The sequence below is a fragment of the Anser cygnoides genome, chromosome 6, assembly GCF_040182565.1.
Source record: "Anser cygnoides isolate HZ-2024a breed goose chromosome 6, Taihu_goose_T2T_genome, whole genome shotgun sequence".
In the NCBI taxonomy this organism is placed as follows: Eukaryota; Metazoa; Chordata; class Aves; order Anseriformes; family Anatidae; genus Anser; species Anser cygnoides.
The window spans coordinates 8,534,345-8,551,109 of NC_089878.1; the positions used below are offsets into that span (position 1 = coordinate 8,534,345).

The window sequence follows — 16,765 nt, forward strand, 5'->3', positions numbered from 1 at the left end:
AGCAATTACTCTCTTATCATCTCTTTGTTTATTTTACTGCATTTGCAGACAACAGAAATGGAGCTGGGACATTCTCTTCTGGCTGGAACATCTTCACAGCCTGCAAGGACCACCGCTGAGTTGGGCTGAAATTCTCACATCGTTGTACTTTCTCTTCCTCCCTGTCTGCAGGCAATTGGTGTCCGCCTCAACGAGCTGTGCCACGCTGAGAGTGAGAGCCCTGCCAACCTGCTGGGCCTCATTTATGATGAGGAGACCAAGAGGCGCCTGAGAAAGGAGGATGAGGAAGAAGACTTTTTAGATGACAGTAAGGAGACTCCCTTTACTACAAGAACCCCCGCTTGTAAGAACCTCTGCTTTAGGAGCACTTAATTTTTCTTCTCTTTTCATCTTCTTGCCACTCAGCTGTATTTCCCAGTCCCTCACCTCCACCTCAGCTTCTTTCCCTGTTCTTTCTGTGCCTGGATGTACAACATGACAGATGGATAGGAGTACTGGGAAACTTTGAAGGAAAAGAGGGGCAAAAACAGGTAGTGAGTTGTAATTCCTATATAGTAGCAAAAGCAATTATAAGCAGGGTAATAATTTATTTCTTGAGTCTTGCTGTCACTCAAATGTCCAAAGTGGTTCAGACTCCCATTCTTTCCAGTTATTTCTGCCAAAGTATTTTTGTAGGATTAGCTGCTTTTCTGTTTCTTAGCATTGAAAAAGAGTCATCTCCTCACCTGATATAAATTGGCACAACTCTGCCAAAGGCTTTTAAATCTTGACTTCACTATATTTGCCTGATTCTCAAGCAGAATCTTAGCACAATATAAAAAGTATCATTAAAACCTGTGTGACAAGATGACTAAAGTACACACATTTGTGTGTGTGTGTCTGTACATGAGAGTGGGAGGAGGGTGATAAATCATTGATTCTGAAAGTCTAGATAGGCATACAAATTAAATTATAACACAGTCTGTGAATCAAAATAAGTTAAGTCAAAACAGATACTGTCGTAGGTGAAGGTGGTAACAAACATTTTGTCCTCTCCAGACACCATTGTATATATGTCTGTGCCGTAATGTACCACTGTATACATGTACTGTTGTTTGCCATTGGATATAGTGTGCTAGCACTGTTTGTGTATCTTGTGGTTTCATTTTCTGTGGCTGTAAGTTTGTTCTTACTGAATCAAGGTCAGCTTTGGGATAGAAGGAGCAGTGAAATGGCGTTTGTGGGAAATAATGTCAAGACAAGGTATTAGCACTAAGCTTAGACTTAGATATGTGCCACTATGTATGTAGTGTGTCAACCCTAGCAGCAACATGAGCCTGGGTTCCAGATATTTTATTGGTTCTTTAGGAGTTGTATCCAAAGCAGGAGAGTGCACATAAGGTTTTTCCTCTCCTGCACAATGAATGGCTTTTGAAAGGTGAACAACTGTATTTCCGTAATTAAGAGATGGAACAGGCTTTCTTGTCCCTGTTCAGCCACTGATAGCAGGCATGTTCAGCCACTGATAGCAGGCACTCGTAAGGGTACATGGAGCTGCTTTAACAGAGCGGCCTAAGACATGGAAACAGAGAGCAGGTTGTGGTCTAGAAAGCTGTATAAAATCTCAAATATTTCTCTGAAAGCCAGGGTATAGGTAAAAGATGTACAGTTTGCTTTCTCGCTGAAGGCAGAGATTTTTCCTAAAGCTGCGCTGTGCGCTGTAGAAATTGGACTGAGGAGCGTAAAACTTTCAGTTTGATATTCCTTTACCTTGTACATCTCATCTGTATTTAACAGTTCAGGCTATTTTAGTCCCTATGAAGTCCATCTCCATTACAGGTAGCGCATACAGAGGAATAAACAAGCTTCACAGAATTAATCTGTTTTTATCTGATGCCTTCAGTGTCCTCTCATCTGTCTGGTTTGGACTGTTTCTTTGCAAAAAATAATTAGATCATACATCAGGGAAAGCGAGCAAAGCTGCGGATTTCTTTGAAATGCCTGTAAATGGTAATATTAGGCAATACTAAAAATGGGCGTGGTTATTTATTGTCACAAATAATTTTTATGTACTTTTTTTTTTTTTACTGTTCATTATCCAAAATAGTATTTCTCAAATTTATGAGGCATCAAAGAATGCTTCATAACTTTTCAAACTTGGATTGCTTACAAAGTGTAGGACTTTTGAAGCTGATTGTCTAGACACAGTTGAAGCAAAACTTCAAGTATTTGGATAATCCCTTTCACAGAATCACAGAATATTAGGGATTGGAAGGGACCGTGAAAGATCATCTAGTCCAATCCCCCTGCCGGAGCAGGAATACCTAAATCATGTCACACAGGAACGCGTCCAGGCGGGTTTTGAAAGTTCCCAGAGAAGGAGACTCCACAACCCCCCTGGGCAGCCTGTTCCCTTCTCCCTTTGTTTTAGGTTAAGCATTTAAATGTACAACTTGAATAAGTAGTTTGATCTTTAAGGTCCCTTCCAACCCAAATCATTCTCTGATTGTTTATTCCTTAATTATCTCTAAATGGCACTTGGATTCTATGCACAAATAAAGAAGCCTGATTTCAGAGAAGACTGTCTTTTCCAGTTCTCAGGGTAGTAACCAGTAATAGGCACAGTACGTTTTTACTGGCTCATCATAATTCCACATATATTTTGAGAAATTTTTATATATTTACAGAACTGCAGATTTGTCTGAACGTAAAACTCTAAAGGGACAGAAGGGTATCCACTTCTTCACCTGTACTAAAGTTAAATGAGAAGGTTTATATAAAATGCTGTAAGATTATGTTAGTTTAGTAGATTCATCACTATTTACTGTAATAAATATGATAAAACACTATAGCATGCTGATACTGTAGCATGTGCTGGTAAATACATGGACCGATATTTGTATGACTACGAGCCTTTTCGTGTAGGAATAGTAGCATAGATAGAAGTCTGGATTTTCCTCTTTTTTTAGTGCAGCTTGTATTGTGCACCATACATGAAAATGTCCGTCACCTCTTGGTTCAAGATTTTGCATAATCTTCTTGCTCACCGTAGAAGTATTTTTTTTTCCTAGGCACTGTGAATCCTACCAAATGTTGTTGCCCTTTTGCACTGAAAATGGCAGCCTGCCAGCTTCTCCTGGAGATAACCACTTTCCTTCGAGAGACCTTCCCGTACATGCCCAGGCCACGTACTGAGCCTCTTGTGGTAAGTGAGCAATGGAAATTGGAGAGGGAGACATGCCCACAAAGTCACTGTGCTCTGTGCCTTTCTGAGGAGAGGTTTGATGGGGTAGTAACTCAAGGAAATGTCTGATGCAGGGAGAAAGGAGCCTTTGTCTGGTGAGAAGATGGGCAGGGCACATCACATGGGTTGGTTAAGATAAGACTGGAGAAGCAGAGTGTGCACTGGAAGTCCATGAAAGCTTCAAAATAGAGAAGGCAGCAGATGGACTGAGAAACTGTGGAGGGGGCCTGAGAGGTGTGGGAGATGGACTGCAGCAAATGCCAGCTCAAGTGCTACATAGCTAATGAGGAGGGTCAGTTGACAGGGAACTGAGCTGGGCACTTAGGAGAAGGGGAAGAGGATGGTTTACAGAGCATTTGCTGAAGTTTAGAGGTTGCACTTCTTTTGTCCTGGTTGCGGTTTTCCTGTTGTCTTACCAAGAGAATTGATGGGGACTGGGGGAAGAAAGGAAAGAAACAGAGGCAGAGGCAAGGAATGAAAGAAACCTCCATGAGACTAAGAGAGGCACAGGCAAATACTGGCATGAATAATAAGCTAAATGACTGATGAGATGACAACTGGATAGCAGAAACATGGATACAACATGGATAGCAGAACCCCATGATTTCCAGCAGTTCATTCTTGTGTGGATTTTCTTATGTCTAATACTGTGGTTCCACATTGCCTTCAGCCTGTTCTTTCACAAAGTACACAGACATTCAGCTGTCTTCTGTCAAGTTGTGTTGAAAGTGGCCAGCAGCTTCAGAGGTGGTAAGCACAGAATGAGATGAGAATCGAATGGCAGACAAGCAGTATGATATTTTAAGCTTAATTTCTTCAGGAAATCAGAGTAATTCTTTAAAAGAGAGAATGAGAAGTTAACTTTCTAAGTGAGCACAAAGGATTTAGCCATGCTGTTCTGTTTCCTGTTAATGGATGACTTAGATCAAATTTTTCTGATGACAGGCATGCTTGACAGGTTGATATGACTTGGCGTTGTTGTAGTCGGGGTCTGAAATTGGTTTTAAAACAGTAGTTGGCCTATGATGAAGTTACTCAGCCTCCAGGTATGCAAGAAGGGTAATTCTAAAAGATGGGGAGAAATTCAGAATGAGTCTTCCTAAACACTTTGTTGATATTTTTACCGCATAATAAATAACAGCATCCAAAAGCACGATAATACCAGGATTTAGAATTCATCTCAGGAAAGTAGCTGACTTCAAACTTAGAATATGTTGGGTAATGAGGGTCAATAGAAATGTGTGCTTTTGTACTAGATAGAAATGCAACTGATTAATAGCTTTTCAGACTCATATATGGGAGAGAAGGAGGAGGAATTATTTTGTGATGCATAGGCCGAAGAAAACTTAAGGTCATGTTATTCAAGAGCCTATTAGAGAAAATGGCCATAGATGGGTTCTTTTAACTTTATACAAAAAAAAAAAAAAAAAAAGCCAACAGCACTCCAGGGTAAAAAATGAAGTCCCTGTATTTATGGCCTGATGCTTCATTTCAGAGAGAATCAGGTACATAATGTTACAGTCAATAAAGCTGGAATTCAAGTAGAGCAACTCTCACTTCCATTGCTTTTGCAGGCAGGCTGTTCCTGGGTCAAACCTGAACCCTTCCCTGTTCTGTAAATACGAATACACTTACCTGCCTTGGAGAACTGAAGCATTCTTAACTGAACTAGTTGTGGTGAACCAGTTTAACTACCCACAGCCCATCCAGACTTGTCAGCCTGAGGTCTTAAGCACCCATACCTTTGAGCGAGAAAGGCAGTCCTGACTGAAGTTTCATCCAGAGCCTTTTAATAAAGCTGGTGAAGTAGATACAAACTCCCTTTGCAAATGGCTGGTAGTGGTGAATATTTTTTTTGGAGCCCATTGCTCCCACAGTAGAGCCAAATAACTAGAACGTGTCATTTGCTGTGGCACAAAGTCATACATTATAGCTTAAGAAGCTGATGAAAATAGATAAAGTTGTCAGGCTAACCGTGCTGAGAGGATGTCTTTTATTCTGTCAGTTAATTTGTGGGGGCAGCAATTTGTAATGTGTGCATGTTGACAAACTGCAGGGAGGAATAATGTGTTCAAACGTTTTTGGGAGGGGAATTCTACCTATGCCCTAGGAATATACCTGTAGTACTATTACAGCTTAATTTATGCATGGTAATTTCTGAAGCTGCTGTAATTCGGGCAGATTTGTTCAGGATAAAAGCCTGTGATCTGCTTTAGCCTTTGTTTCATATCCTAAGTTGTTTGTGTTCACTACATTTTAAACCATTTACATAGATGTTTTCAGTGCCAGAGATACTACAAACCATTGCTTTAGGCACCCGCTTTTTTATATCCCAGCTTTTGTTGTTAAGCAAAGTCAAAATATTTCCCATATTACAAATAACTGCTAGCTTCTCTGTCAGTCATTTATGATCATTTTCCATGGAGATGCAAAGTTGACTGCAAACTGTTTGGGACCTCCAGTTGCCATTAGTTGGCTAATATCAGCTAACCCATTTCATCACAGCTCAGTCTAGAACATATGTTTGAGAAAACCCTTCTCTTTTTTTCAAATCAACTCTTAGAGTAACAGACTTTGTCACCAGCCAGGTAGCTCCCGGTAAATTCTGTAGGAATTTATATTGTAAATTCCAATAAGAAACCTCTTAAGCCTGCAGAATTTTGACCAAAATAACTGTTTTGGACCATCCAGAAATAAATACCTGTCTGAAGCAATTCTTCCTGAAGTTTCTGTGGTTGTAGTGAAAAAGATGGTGGCTCATACTGGTTGCACATCTGTGTGGTCTACATGCTGCCAACAGGATCTGGAGAGCTGCAGACTGCGTCTGGACCCTGAGATGGACCGGCACAGGTATGAAAGAAAGATCAGCTTTGCTGGGGTCCTGGATGAAAATGAAGATTCAAAGGATTCCCTGCACAGCAGCAGCCACACCCTCAAATCTGAGGCTGGCTTCGAGGAGAAAAAAGGTTTGTTGGCACAACAAAGCTTTTGTATTCTCGGGGCTTGTGAAGTGGTGCTTGATTTTATGTTTTCATTTGCATAGACTGTGTTAAAAAGCAGGGGGCCATGGAGTCACGTGGCTTTGAATCATTTCTGAGACGCTTCTGGCCTTCAGGTTTCAATATAACAAATGTGAGAAGCAAAGATCTGAAATTTTATAAAACACTGCTATGACTGAAACCAAATAAGAGCATTGCAAGTTTTCTAAAAAGGAGGATCCCTTATTTGAAAATAACTTAGTGGAATGCTGTTAGAAGCATCATTATTTGATTCACTTTAAAAATAAAGATCAAAGGTGTTTTTGTTTCTTATTCTGATTACATTTTCTTATTATTTATTTTGGGAAAACCACAGATAGGAGAGAAGATTGGGATCTTTCTATGAAAATCTGTACTGGTTTGGAAGTCATGGCATCTCACAGAATTAGTGGGTGATCACTTGATCTCTTGAATTCTTTGCTACCACATGACAAACACACACTTATGTGGCTTTTGATGGCTAGCAGATTAATGTTACCAACATACTGTATACTGTACAAGCAAACCTCAAGCTCACTGTGTTTGCTGAGAACAGCAGATTGTTTCCATTTTTAAGCCATCTCATGCAAAACTCACATACTATCTGATGGTACAAGTGTTGCAATACAATATACAGTCATTGTTCATATTTGCAATTAGAGGCTAAACTGCCAGATAGTTAGTTACCTGTACATGATTCTCCCTCTAACATGTTTTCTAGAACTGTTTAAATCTTGTATTGTAATAGCCGTATGAAGGTACAGATGTTTGAATGATAATTTTAATGATTGCTTAAAAAGGATAAATGTTTTATGATTGTTTGAAAAGAATGAATTCTGTGGCTGGTTATCCTCCAGGAACTGTAATGTGTATTGATGATTCAGAGGCGCTTTTATTGACTTCAGAGTGCTTTGGATAAAGTCTGTGTTGTCTTCAGCTTTGACCCTGCCACAATTACTGGAGAAAGTATTAGAAACATTTCCAAAATTCATGTGGTGTAAAACTGCTTCCAAATTTGTGTGTCAGATGGGACGGTTACTTCTGTGAAGACAGCTAGGTGTCCACTTAAGAAAGGTCAAGTGGATTAAATTCACACTCAACCTAATGTTTTGTACTCTCGGCATATTGGCAGCTCAGAGAAGCAAACAGCCCTATGATCTGTCTCATAGTCCAAGATCAGTGAGATAAGATGTCTCCAGCTATTTAGATGAGGAAAAGTTCCTTCGTTCATTCTTTCTTTCTTTGAAGATAGCTATTGACTACCCCTTTTCAGCCTCTCAGGCAGCAGTCCCATCCACTGGGGCATCACCTGAGTGGAAGAAAGCCTACAAGCATGTGGTGCTGGAAAATTTTAACTGTCCTGTTCTTAGAGACAGTGCTGACTGAGGTGTGCCTCCACGTGTTAATGTGCTGCAGGCATAATGCAGACTTGAGTTATTTTTGCAAAGACAGTATTAACTTTCTGCATCCTTGACTCTGTTTAACTCATTTTCCCTGCAGTTTTAGTTGTTTGTTTGTTTTTATCCCATTATCCCTTCTTCCTAATCTGTCACTTAGTATTCCTTTACTAAAGCTGCTTATTTACTACATTTTAGAGATGGGCAAAGTGACTATAGTAAGAAGGCTGACTCCTAAATATGTAGTACCGAAAAAATGAGTTTGAAGTGTTTTGGAATCTAAGTAAATGCAAGATAATGTTTTAGGTAAAAATTACAATAATTACATTATTTTCTCTGGCCACAGCATACTCATCAGGGGATCTACCTGGGCCAAACACAACAGATGCAGAGGCATCTTCCATAATTTACTCTTTCCTAGACAAGAAAATGTTGCTGAGTGACTGTAACTAAATTTTTCTTGCCTGCAGTGGCAGGTCTCTTTATCTCAACCTATTTGATGAGTACTAATCTGTTTCCTTTCATTTCTTTCTGAGTGTTAAAAACTTTGCTGTCATTGTTCACCCCAGGTGTGGCTTAACAGCTATCCAAAAGCTTCGGGTTTACTGTCTAGAATCTGCTCCAGGTAGGTCTGAAATATAGACACTAAAGCTAGGTAGATGCAGGCTCTCAGAGGATCATACATACTATTTAGGTCCTAACATGGGATTCTACAAACTTCGTGAAATAACAGTTACAAGACCTAAAATAGTTTGGCTTTCGGGTGAACTGAGCAGCTGTATAGAGGTTGATCTGAGCAGAATCCAACCAGTAGTGATTGCTAAAGAACTCAGCATGGCCACTTGGAGGGAGTTTCTCAGATCACTTGGCAGTGATTTGCCCAGCTGGTTCATGAGGACTGAGGAGTATCTCTCAAAACCCATCCAGCTTTCTTCAGCCAGGGTGTTAGTCACTGGAAGTGGAGTGGGAATTGGGTCCAGGAGGAATTAGGGGCATTCCCAGGAGTAAAGGTGCGTTTGACTTATCCAGAAGCCAAAATGCAATTCTATTGAAATACTATCTTACCCATGATATCCAAAAAGCTGTATCCTGTTCATTCTCAACAAGATGCCAAAAGGTGATCAATCACACATGGCCTTGCCTGATTAGATCTGCAGTGAAATGACTGGGTGTTGCAACATTTGGACTGACATGCTGCCATGTACTGCCTTTGAACTAAGAGGAGAATGAAAGTGCAAACGGTTGGTGCTTTGAACATTGAACCATTTCATGTCTGTGCTCATCAAAAATGCAGAGTGTCAATGGATGTTGTTAATGCCTGAAAGCTGCTGATTTGTCTGAAGGAGAGGATCTACGTGCTCCCGTTTCCTCTAAAGCATTCTAATGATGAAGAGTAACATGCAGAGAAATGGATTTATGCAAATCTTACTTCAAAGAAGTCATGTGTGCCAGCCTCACGAAGCAGACTACCCTTCTGCAGTCACACGTGCTGTATGAATAAATAGTTGATCCTACTGCAGAGCTCAGTGGGGTTTACAGAACCCAGGCCTACAAGAAAATAGGTTTGTCCATGGTGCCTTGTTCATGACTGGGATTCAGCCATCTATCCCTAGCAAGAGGTGATTCTGCACTAATGAAAAACCCCAGAAGCTGACAAAGGAAACTGCAATTTACATCCATTGGGTGGTTTCTGTTTCCTGGCAGGAATTGATTCAAAGTGGTGTGAATCGTAGTTTTTCCTTGTCCACTTTTTGGGTTTCTGTTAGAGCAGCTGACTACTTGCTGGTGGTTGAAGAAGGGCTAATTCCAAATACAGACAAGGCCTGAGGTGAGGTACCAGGTCTCCAGGAAAAGAGGTGCAGAACACATTTCCGTAAAGCATCTTTACTGCCTGATTGACAGAGCTGCATTGGCGGTGGCTTTGGAGGGAGCCTCTGGCCCCACATTCCTTGGGAGAAGAAAAGATGCTGCAATACAGGCTGGCAGCAGAGGGTTGGGTGGGAGGGGCGGGCCAGGATATATTTCTTTTTTTAAATGGGGAAAAATTAAGGGGAAAAAAGTCCTCTTTTATTCTTTTAATACAGTTCCCAGCAGGAAGATCAGGATAGGAGGCTCCCGCTTGCTCCAGATTAAAGGAACCCGCAGTTTCCGGGTGAAGAAGGGGGGTTCCCTTTCCAGCATTCGCCGGGCCGGCAGCCTAAAGAGCACCAAGTTATCACGGCAGGACTCAGAGTCTGAGAATGAGGAGCTGCAGCTGTCCCACAGCAGGGACACTGTCACTGATATAGGTAACTTAGACGAGTGGGTGGAAAGGGAGGGGACGAATAGTCAGGACCTAAACTCTTGATGTTATTGCAGCAGAGCTAGAAATGACGAGACCCCCACCCCAACAGGCTAGAAAAAAAACTAGAGTCCTCTTCATGGACTGCCTGAAGTAGGGCCTGGGAAGAACACGGTTCAAATCCTGCCTCTGGTGCCCTGGGTGCAGCATCAGCTCTGCGCACAGGTTGTCCATTTAGAGTGGTGTGTTAGAGCATGAACTCTTGGAATGCTGGTGTCTGCCAGCTGGATGCATGCTGGCTTTAGGGGAGCACATGCATGTGTGTATATGCACATACACACACCCCTAAATCAGACGATACAATGAATACCTGCGGTCATATGCATATATGATATTGTCTGTATTAACGGATAGGATATATATATGTACGCACATGGGCTTCGCGTTCTGTGTAGCACATGGTATCATAGGCATGTCGTACGACATGTAATATATATGTTACTATATGTAGAACATAACATGTGCGTGCTACATACTGTATTTCTACATATTGGCATATACATATATTTTTACAGTTTACAGATGCCTTCTTAGTCTTCAAAAGATGGATCCCAATATATTTATGTTATGGAAACCAAATGTGCATCCTATCAGAAGAAATCTCTGTCCCAGCTGAACTAAGGGGGCTCCCTCTGCTAGGGATGTTAATCAGAAACTAAGGTTTGGGTACATTTGGAGGAGAAGTAACTTCCCAAGCTTTATAGTCATTTTTATGTTGACCAAAAGATGTTTGTTAGGTAAACGTGGAGAATGGGATTGCCTGTTCTGTAGTCATGGGCAAGTGAAAGTTCACTTAACAAGAAGATAGAAAGGATTAACCAGAGTTCATCCCCAGTATTGTTAGTATTATAGGAGGTCCATAGGTAATGAAATAGCTGCAGGAAACAGAGGGATTGGTGCAGTTCCCACATGAATCTCTCCCTTGCCTGAGTTCTTTAGAACTAGTGTGCTAGAATCAGGATTTTTTTCCCCTTTCATCCCCGTAACGTTAGCAGTTTCCATGGGCACTTAGCAGTTATGTGGCCCACCGGCACTTCCAGTTGGATGCCACTTCTGGTTGGATTTTTGTTGGTATTTTTAAACACAGAGCCCAGTCAATGCAGATCACTACACCAACCATTTGCAGCATCTGAATGGTGCAAAGAATTTCTTTCTGATATTTATTTGTTTGCCTTCTCCCCTTCCATTAAAGAAGAAAGTGGGGAGGTAGCAGTGTTTGCTGCTGACAAGTTGGCCTGTCAGTCTGAATGGTTCTTGTAATTGTCAAGCCAGCATGATACCAGGACTGGGGAGGGGTGTCCAAACACAGTTTTTCCAGTGTGGCATATTCTGTCTACTGTGGTCTGTTTCCACAAGGCTGGCCTGGCTTACAAGTGCTGTCCCTAGGCTTTAAGCACACAGGGAGCAATAAAAACAACCACCTTTGGGTATTTTTCTTTTGAAGAAGGGAGCCCCTGGAGCGCAAGCGAACCTAGCATTGAGCCAGAGGTGCTGAGCAGCACAGGCACGGAGGAGAACTATCATCGGAACATGTCGTGGCTGCATGTAAGTATGTGTTGCTGGCTGTGCTCTCAAGGCTGGCGTTTTTGGTAGGAAACCTGTGTGCTGGCAATAACCAGCAACCAAACAACAGATCACAATCTGTGCTTTCTCTATGTAGCATCAAGGATCTCAAGTGTAAGTAAGCTGTGACCTTTGCAGAATTGGCTGTTTGCCATTTCTAAAAGACTAAAAGCAATAAGTTTCTTTCTTGCTACCTCTGTCCATTTCATATATTTAGTTTGTAATGGAAAAGGGGCTATTTCTCACTAGGTGAGGTACTAACAGGCCAACTCGTGTTCTTACCTTGCCATCAGAGTGGTTCCAAAGAGAGCTTATCAATATGGTGATAGGTGCTTTATGTATGTAAGTATATGGTGTGGCAAGTGAGAAATAGCCATGTCACTTCAGCTGAAAAATCCATCAGCTCAGTATCTTATCTCCATCCTGGCTGGGACTGGGCAGTAACAGAAAGGTCTATAGCATGACCTGGGCTCCCAGCTTCTGGAAAGAAGGTATTTTAGAAGCTACTTGAGCTGGAGATTCTGTTGTGACCACTGTGTTTACTAGCTACAGAAGACTTTTCACTGGGGAGCTTGTCTCACCCCTTTTTCAAATCAGTTTACATATTTTTGTGTCCATTAAATCTAATGGCAATGATTTTAGTTATACGTCTTACAGGGAAAAATGCCTACTTTACTAATTTTTTATTTGATTCCATTGATGCCTTCTATCGCCACATCTAACCCAGCAGGGCCTTGAGTAATTTTGACTATCTGTCATGCAGGTAGCATGGGCAAATCTAACAGTTCAGTCCACAGCCAAGCCAACTATACAAATCTGTTGCCTCACAACGGACCCACTGTGATGGTGCAGTACAGTCTTCACAGAGAAGCTGGATTGACTCCCTGTGCACACGCTAATTGTGTCTTGCATGTGTGTGCGAGGACTGATTCCTCCCAGAGTTTCCTTTTGACTTCTGAGTTGCCTTTCCTGAGGGAAAGACAGCTGCCAAGAATGAGTCAATATCCTCCTCTTTCCCCCAGGTGTTTCACACAGCCTGCTCTCAGCTGCCCTATTACTCCAGGATGTGGACAAGAACAGGCTTAATCCAGCACTGTGTTGTCAGAAGCAGTTCTTGATAGCTGTAATTTTTAGAAGAGGGTGGCAGGGCAGGAAACTTGAATGTCCTGTTTTCCAAGCCAGTACTTGAATCCCTGGACTGTCTCCCTGCTTCTCTGTCACTATGCTAATGCTATTGGTAATGATTACATTTCAACTGGGAATTCCAGTGAACTAATCTGAGTATGTAGACATGAACGTGTACACTCCAAGATGAATTACTAGAGGATAAAGTCATCTCCCTACCTAGCAGCTTAGGATAAGGCATGGTGCCTCTCAAAGTGGGGGGATGTATGGACTCAGAAATATGAGGCATAAACTGAATGGAACTTGAGCTGTTTTTCTCACTTTGTGTGGTTAGCCTGCATATGAGAAAGGAAGATTTGAAAAATCACCTCTTCAAGTTAATGCCACGCAAGTACCAATATTGCATGAGAACTTTATTTTTTTGTTTTTATTGGAAAGGTGTGGGTAGATGGTAACTAAAACTGCAGCAAAACAAAAAGCTTTACTTTACAATCATGAGCAAACCACTCAAAAGCATCACTGGATCTTGTTGCTTCTGTGCATGCACCAGTATTTCTTCTATGGCAGCACCAAGTATGAAGTCCTCGCGCTGTGCCAGTGTGCTGAAAATACAAGTTATAGCAGCTTACCGGAGGCTAGATAGAAGGCTGATCAGATTTACCGTTCACAGGTTGATACAACACTAGTGGCTTGAGTTATTCCTGATTGACCCCAAAATAATGTGATGCCAGAACAGGCTGGCAAAGACAAGAATCATACATATGCCACTCAGATTTATCCTAAATTAAGCTCCTGACTTTCCAAAAGCCTAAATATTTGAGAGTGGAGAGTGATGTGGCTGTCTTAACTTGAGAGAGCAGGGAGACCGCAGTGGCACGGACAATAAATGCATGGAAAATGTGGGGTAGCCTCTTTCTGTTAGTTCTGGGTATTTCCACACTAGATTGTGGGATGAAGAGGAAGGTTCATAAAGGCCAGTTATGACCTACAATACCTACAATGTGAACAGCTTACAGATGCCAGGGGGGAAAAAAAAAGAAAACCCAGGGGGTTTTCCTCAGAGTGCTTCAAAGTGGCTGGTTTTGTGTGTGACATGAAGACCTGTGTACAGGTCTTTAACACCTGAGTGCGCTCACTGAAGTGTAGACTTACCCAAGGTTGCTTTTAATTAAGTAGTTTAGGGACTAATAGTTGTGTTGCTGCAGCAAAGCAGGGTTCAGTATAGCTAAATGCCCAAATATTTATTCTTAGATGGGTTTTGCAGCTCTGTCCTGCCATATGGCACCACCACAAGAAATAATAACTGAGGCAGCTAACATAAAGCTAGGCTGGGTGGGCCTACCTGAGCACAGCAAGGGAAGCATACAGTAACCACTGGTGCAACTTATTCCTGATTGAGAGCATACTGAGACATTTCATTTCCTTTTCATTGAAGGAAACTAACCGGTGAACTTGCTGGGTTTGCAGATTTGACGATGATTGAGTAGTTGACAATTTCTAGTCTAAGCCCTCATCTTAGAGTGGTGATACAACAGCTTTTCTGAAGAGAATTGAAGAGAACGTTGTTTTCCTCAACCTTAATCTTGCTACTAGCCAAATATACATAGCTACACGAGCTCTGTCTCTTTGTCTGCTTTGTTAACGCTGATATTTAGTTAGCTGTGCCCAGTCAGTTTGTGAACTACTTCCAAGTATGGAGCTCAGCATAGACAGGCTTAACTTTTCAAAGGGCTGTGTTGAGCTTTTTGCCTCCCTGACTAGGTTGTGGAAGTCAGCTTGACTATCCCCATCACTAGCTGTGCAGTTCTCTGTGCAACTCTCCTTTCTATAGGTAACTGTCCTCTTATTCCTTTCAAGGTTATGATCCTATTATGCAATCAGCAAAGTTTCATATGTACCCACATTGACTACTGTCACCCACACTGCTACCTCCATCACAGCCGGTCCTGTGCTCGCCTTGTCCGCGCCATCAAACTCCTGTATGGAGACACTGTGGACTCTCTCCGAGAAAACAGCACGTTGAACAGTGCTGCAAGAGGCAAAAAGCAAAAGGAAGTGAGTAGTTGGAAAAAGCAGACTGTTTTTGTGGTTTTATTTATTTATTTATTATTTTTTCTGGACAGGGCATAATTACCTTCAAGGACTGCATAATGCATTCAGACAGAGTACTTTCATGACAAAATGAACACAGCACTTTCCTAAACCCAGTCCTGCTTAAAAAGCTGTTGAGTCATTTAGCACTACGGAAAGAATGTAATCTGTGTTGTTTAGGAAAAATGTTGGTTGCTGATCACCCCCTGGAGTCTAGTCCCTTTTTTTCTTGTTCCTTCTTGTCTGTTAATAAGAATCATTCTTGAAATTCTTGTAAAATCTTGCATAAATTTTCTTTTAGGTCTGAACTCTCAGATCGGTTCCAAGAGTTGCATTCATTAGTCTTTAATGTTATACTGTTGTTAGTGACACACTTTTAATGATCAGTTCTGCAAGATAAACAAGATTGTGCCCTTTTTGCCATAGGAGTGGCGCCTGTATCTTCAGTGGAAATAGATTTGTGCTTTCAGTAAAATGCCCACAGAGGTACCAAATGAATAATGTCAATGTCTGGTAAATACTTTCATAGTCTTGACTGCAGAAGACAGATGACAATTATTCTGAGTACCTGTAATGGTGGAGTCATCCAACTGCTTAGCAGTAACATTGAAAGCAAAAGTGTTCAGGAAACTCTCATCAAGATTTCAGTTGGGTAAAGAGGTTATCATCCATATAAGTGGATGTAGGAGTTATGAGACAAGTTTAAAATGTTTCTTTATCAACCAGCAGATTGTTTGTTTCCTGCCAAGTTAGATTTTGAAGGGTACCTTTATGGAGCAAAGCACAGAGCAGATGAAACAAGAGATAATGGTTCTGCTTTTCTGGAAAGAGTTACCCCCATATATTCCCTCTGGCACAGAAAAAGCAGTGTATCAATTAGATATTAAGGAGGAGAGACAGTTGCTTTCTGCAAAGAAAGCAGGCTTGAGATGAGCAGCTGGCAGCATTCATGAAAGGTAGCAAAAGAACACTGTGTTACTGTGTATTGTTTCATCTCCAGCTTTGAATTGCAAAGCAGTGTTGTATATGTTTCATCATCCTTCAAACGGTCATGGCCATTAATCAACAGCAAGGAAAAAAGAGTTTGGGAGGCAATAAGGTTTCCTCCAAATACATGTCCTGTGTTTGTACAGACCTCGCTGCAGAAGAGCGATCTATCACATTAGTATCTTACATAACTGTAGGCCTCCTCTGTTCCTCATGCTCTGGTATACCTGACGTGCTGTCATTTTCTGACTGCCTAGGTACCGTTTCCAGTTATCTTGGTTCCAGAGGAACCTCTCCTTTACTCTCTCAGTTTGCAGTATGAAAGGTTGGAGGTAGCTGCACCATGCAGATCTGGCTGTGTGTTCCATGGGGCTTGTGAGCCCCTTGATAAATGAGAGACCCTGTTTTAATCAACAGACCACCGGCTTGAGGAGAAAAGTCTATGGAAACCTGTCATTCTGGGAAAGGTTCCTGGTATTGTGAATCATGAACACTAACAGGATCTGTCCTTGTCACTGTCATTGGCAATCTGCTAGGGACGTCTCTCAGGCTGGCATGAGCTCAAGTCTTGAAGCGAGTTGTCACATGCTTTCTGAGGAGCAGGAAAAGATAAGCGTAGCTAAGAGGAATTTTGAAGTTGTATACAGCAAACGGCTGAGTTGGATTTTTTGGGGGAAGCTGTGGACTTTGTACCTCTTAGCGCTAAAAGTGCTGTTCACCTAAAATACTTGGTTGTACCACCTGTGAAGATTACGCAAAGCATATTCACATTCATGATTTGGTTCACAGGCTACTGCTTTAAGCTTTTATTGGGAAAAGTACTGTTAAAAAGAGAAGAAAATGGGATGAGATATACCATCTCATTCACTGATACCAGGCATGTTGCTAGCACTAGAGAAGGCTTTGTACTGTACCTCTGGTACTGGGCAGCTTCTAGCGTGTGGAAATTTCTTTTATCTATGATTTCCCTTTCTAAATTTTGGGAAATCAAAACGTGAACTCGCCTTTCTTTTTTGTTTTT

The 16,765-nt window shown here is 41.6% G+C and overlaps 1 protein-coding gene across 15 annotated transcripts in view; it reads left to right on the forward strand.

The window, feature by feature from the left end:
- The window catches only part of UNC80 (unc-80 homolog, NALCN channel complex subunit), a 137,308-nt gene that overhangs the window by 62,535 nt on the left and 58,008 nt on the right, over positions 1–16,765 (forward strand). For 8 of the 15 annotated variants that reach the window (XM_048058236.2, XM_048058232.2, XM_048058242.2 and 5 more), the window contains exons 24-29: positions 172–343; positions 3,051–3,184; positions 6,024–6,189; positions 9,722–9,925; positions 11,423–11,523; positions 14,524–14,721. In XM_048058236.2, the coding sequence (XP_047914193.2) occupies positions 172–343; positions 3,051–3,184; positions 6,024–6,189; positions 9,722–9,925; positions 11,423–11,523; positions 14,524–14,721 (975 nt within the window). The remainder of the gene's footprint in view (positions 1–171; positions 344–3,050; positions 3,185–6,023; positions 6,190–9,721; positions 9,926–11,422; positions 11,524–14,523; positions 14,722–16,765) is intronic. The other 7 variants (XM_048058235.2, XM_048058239.2, XM_048058240.2 and 4 more) reach the window with 4 other exon arrangements.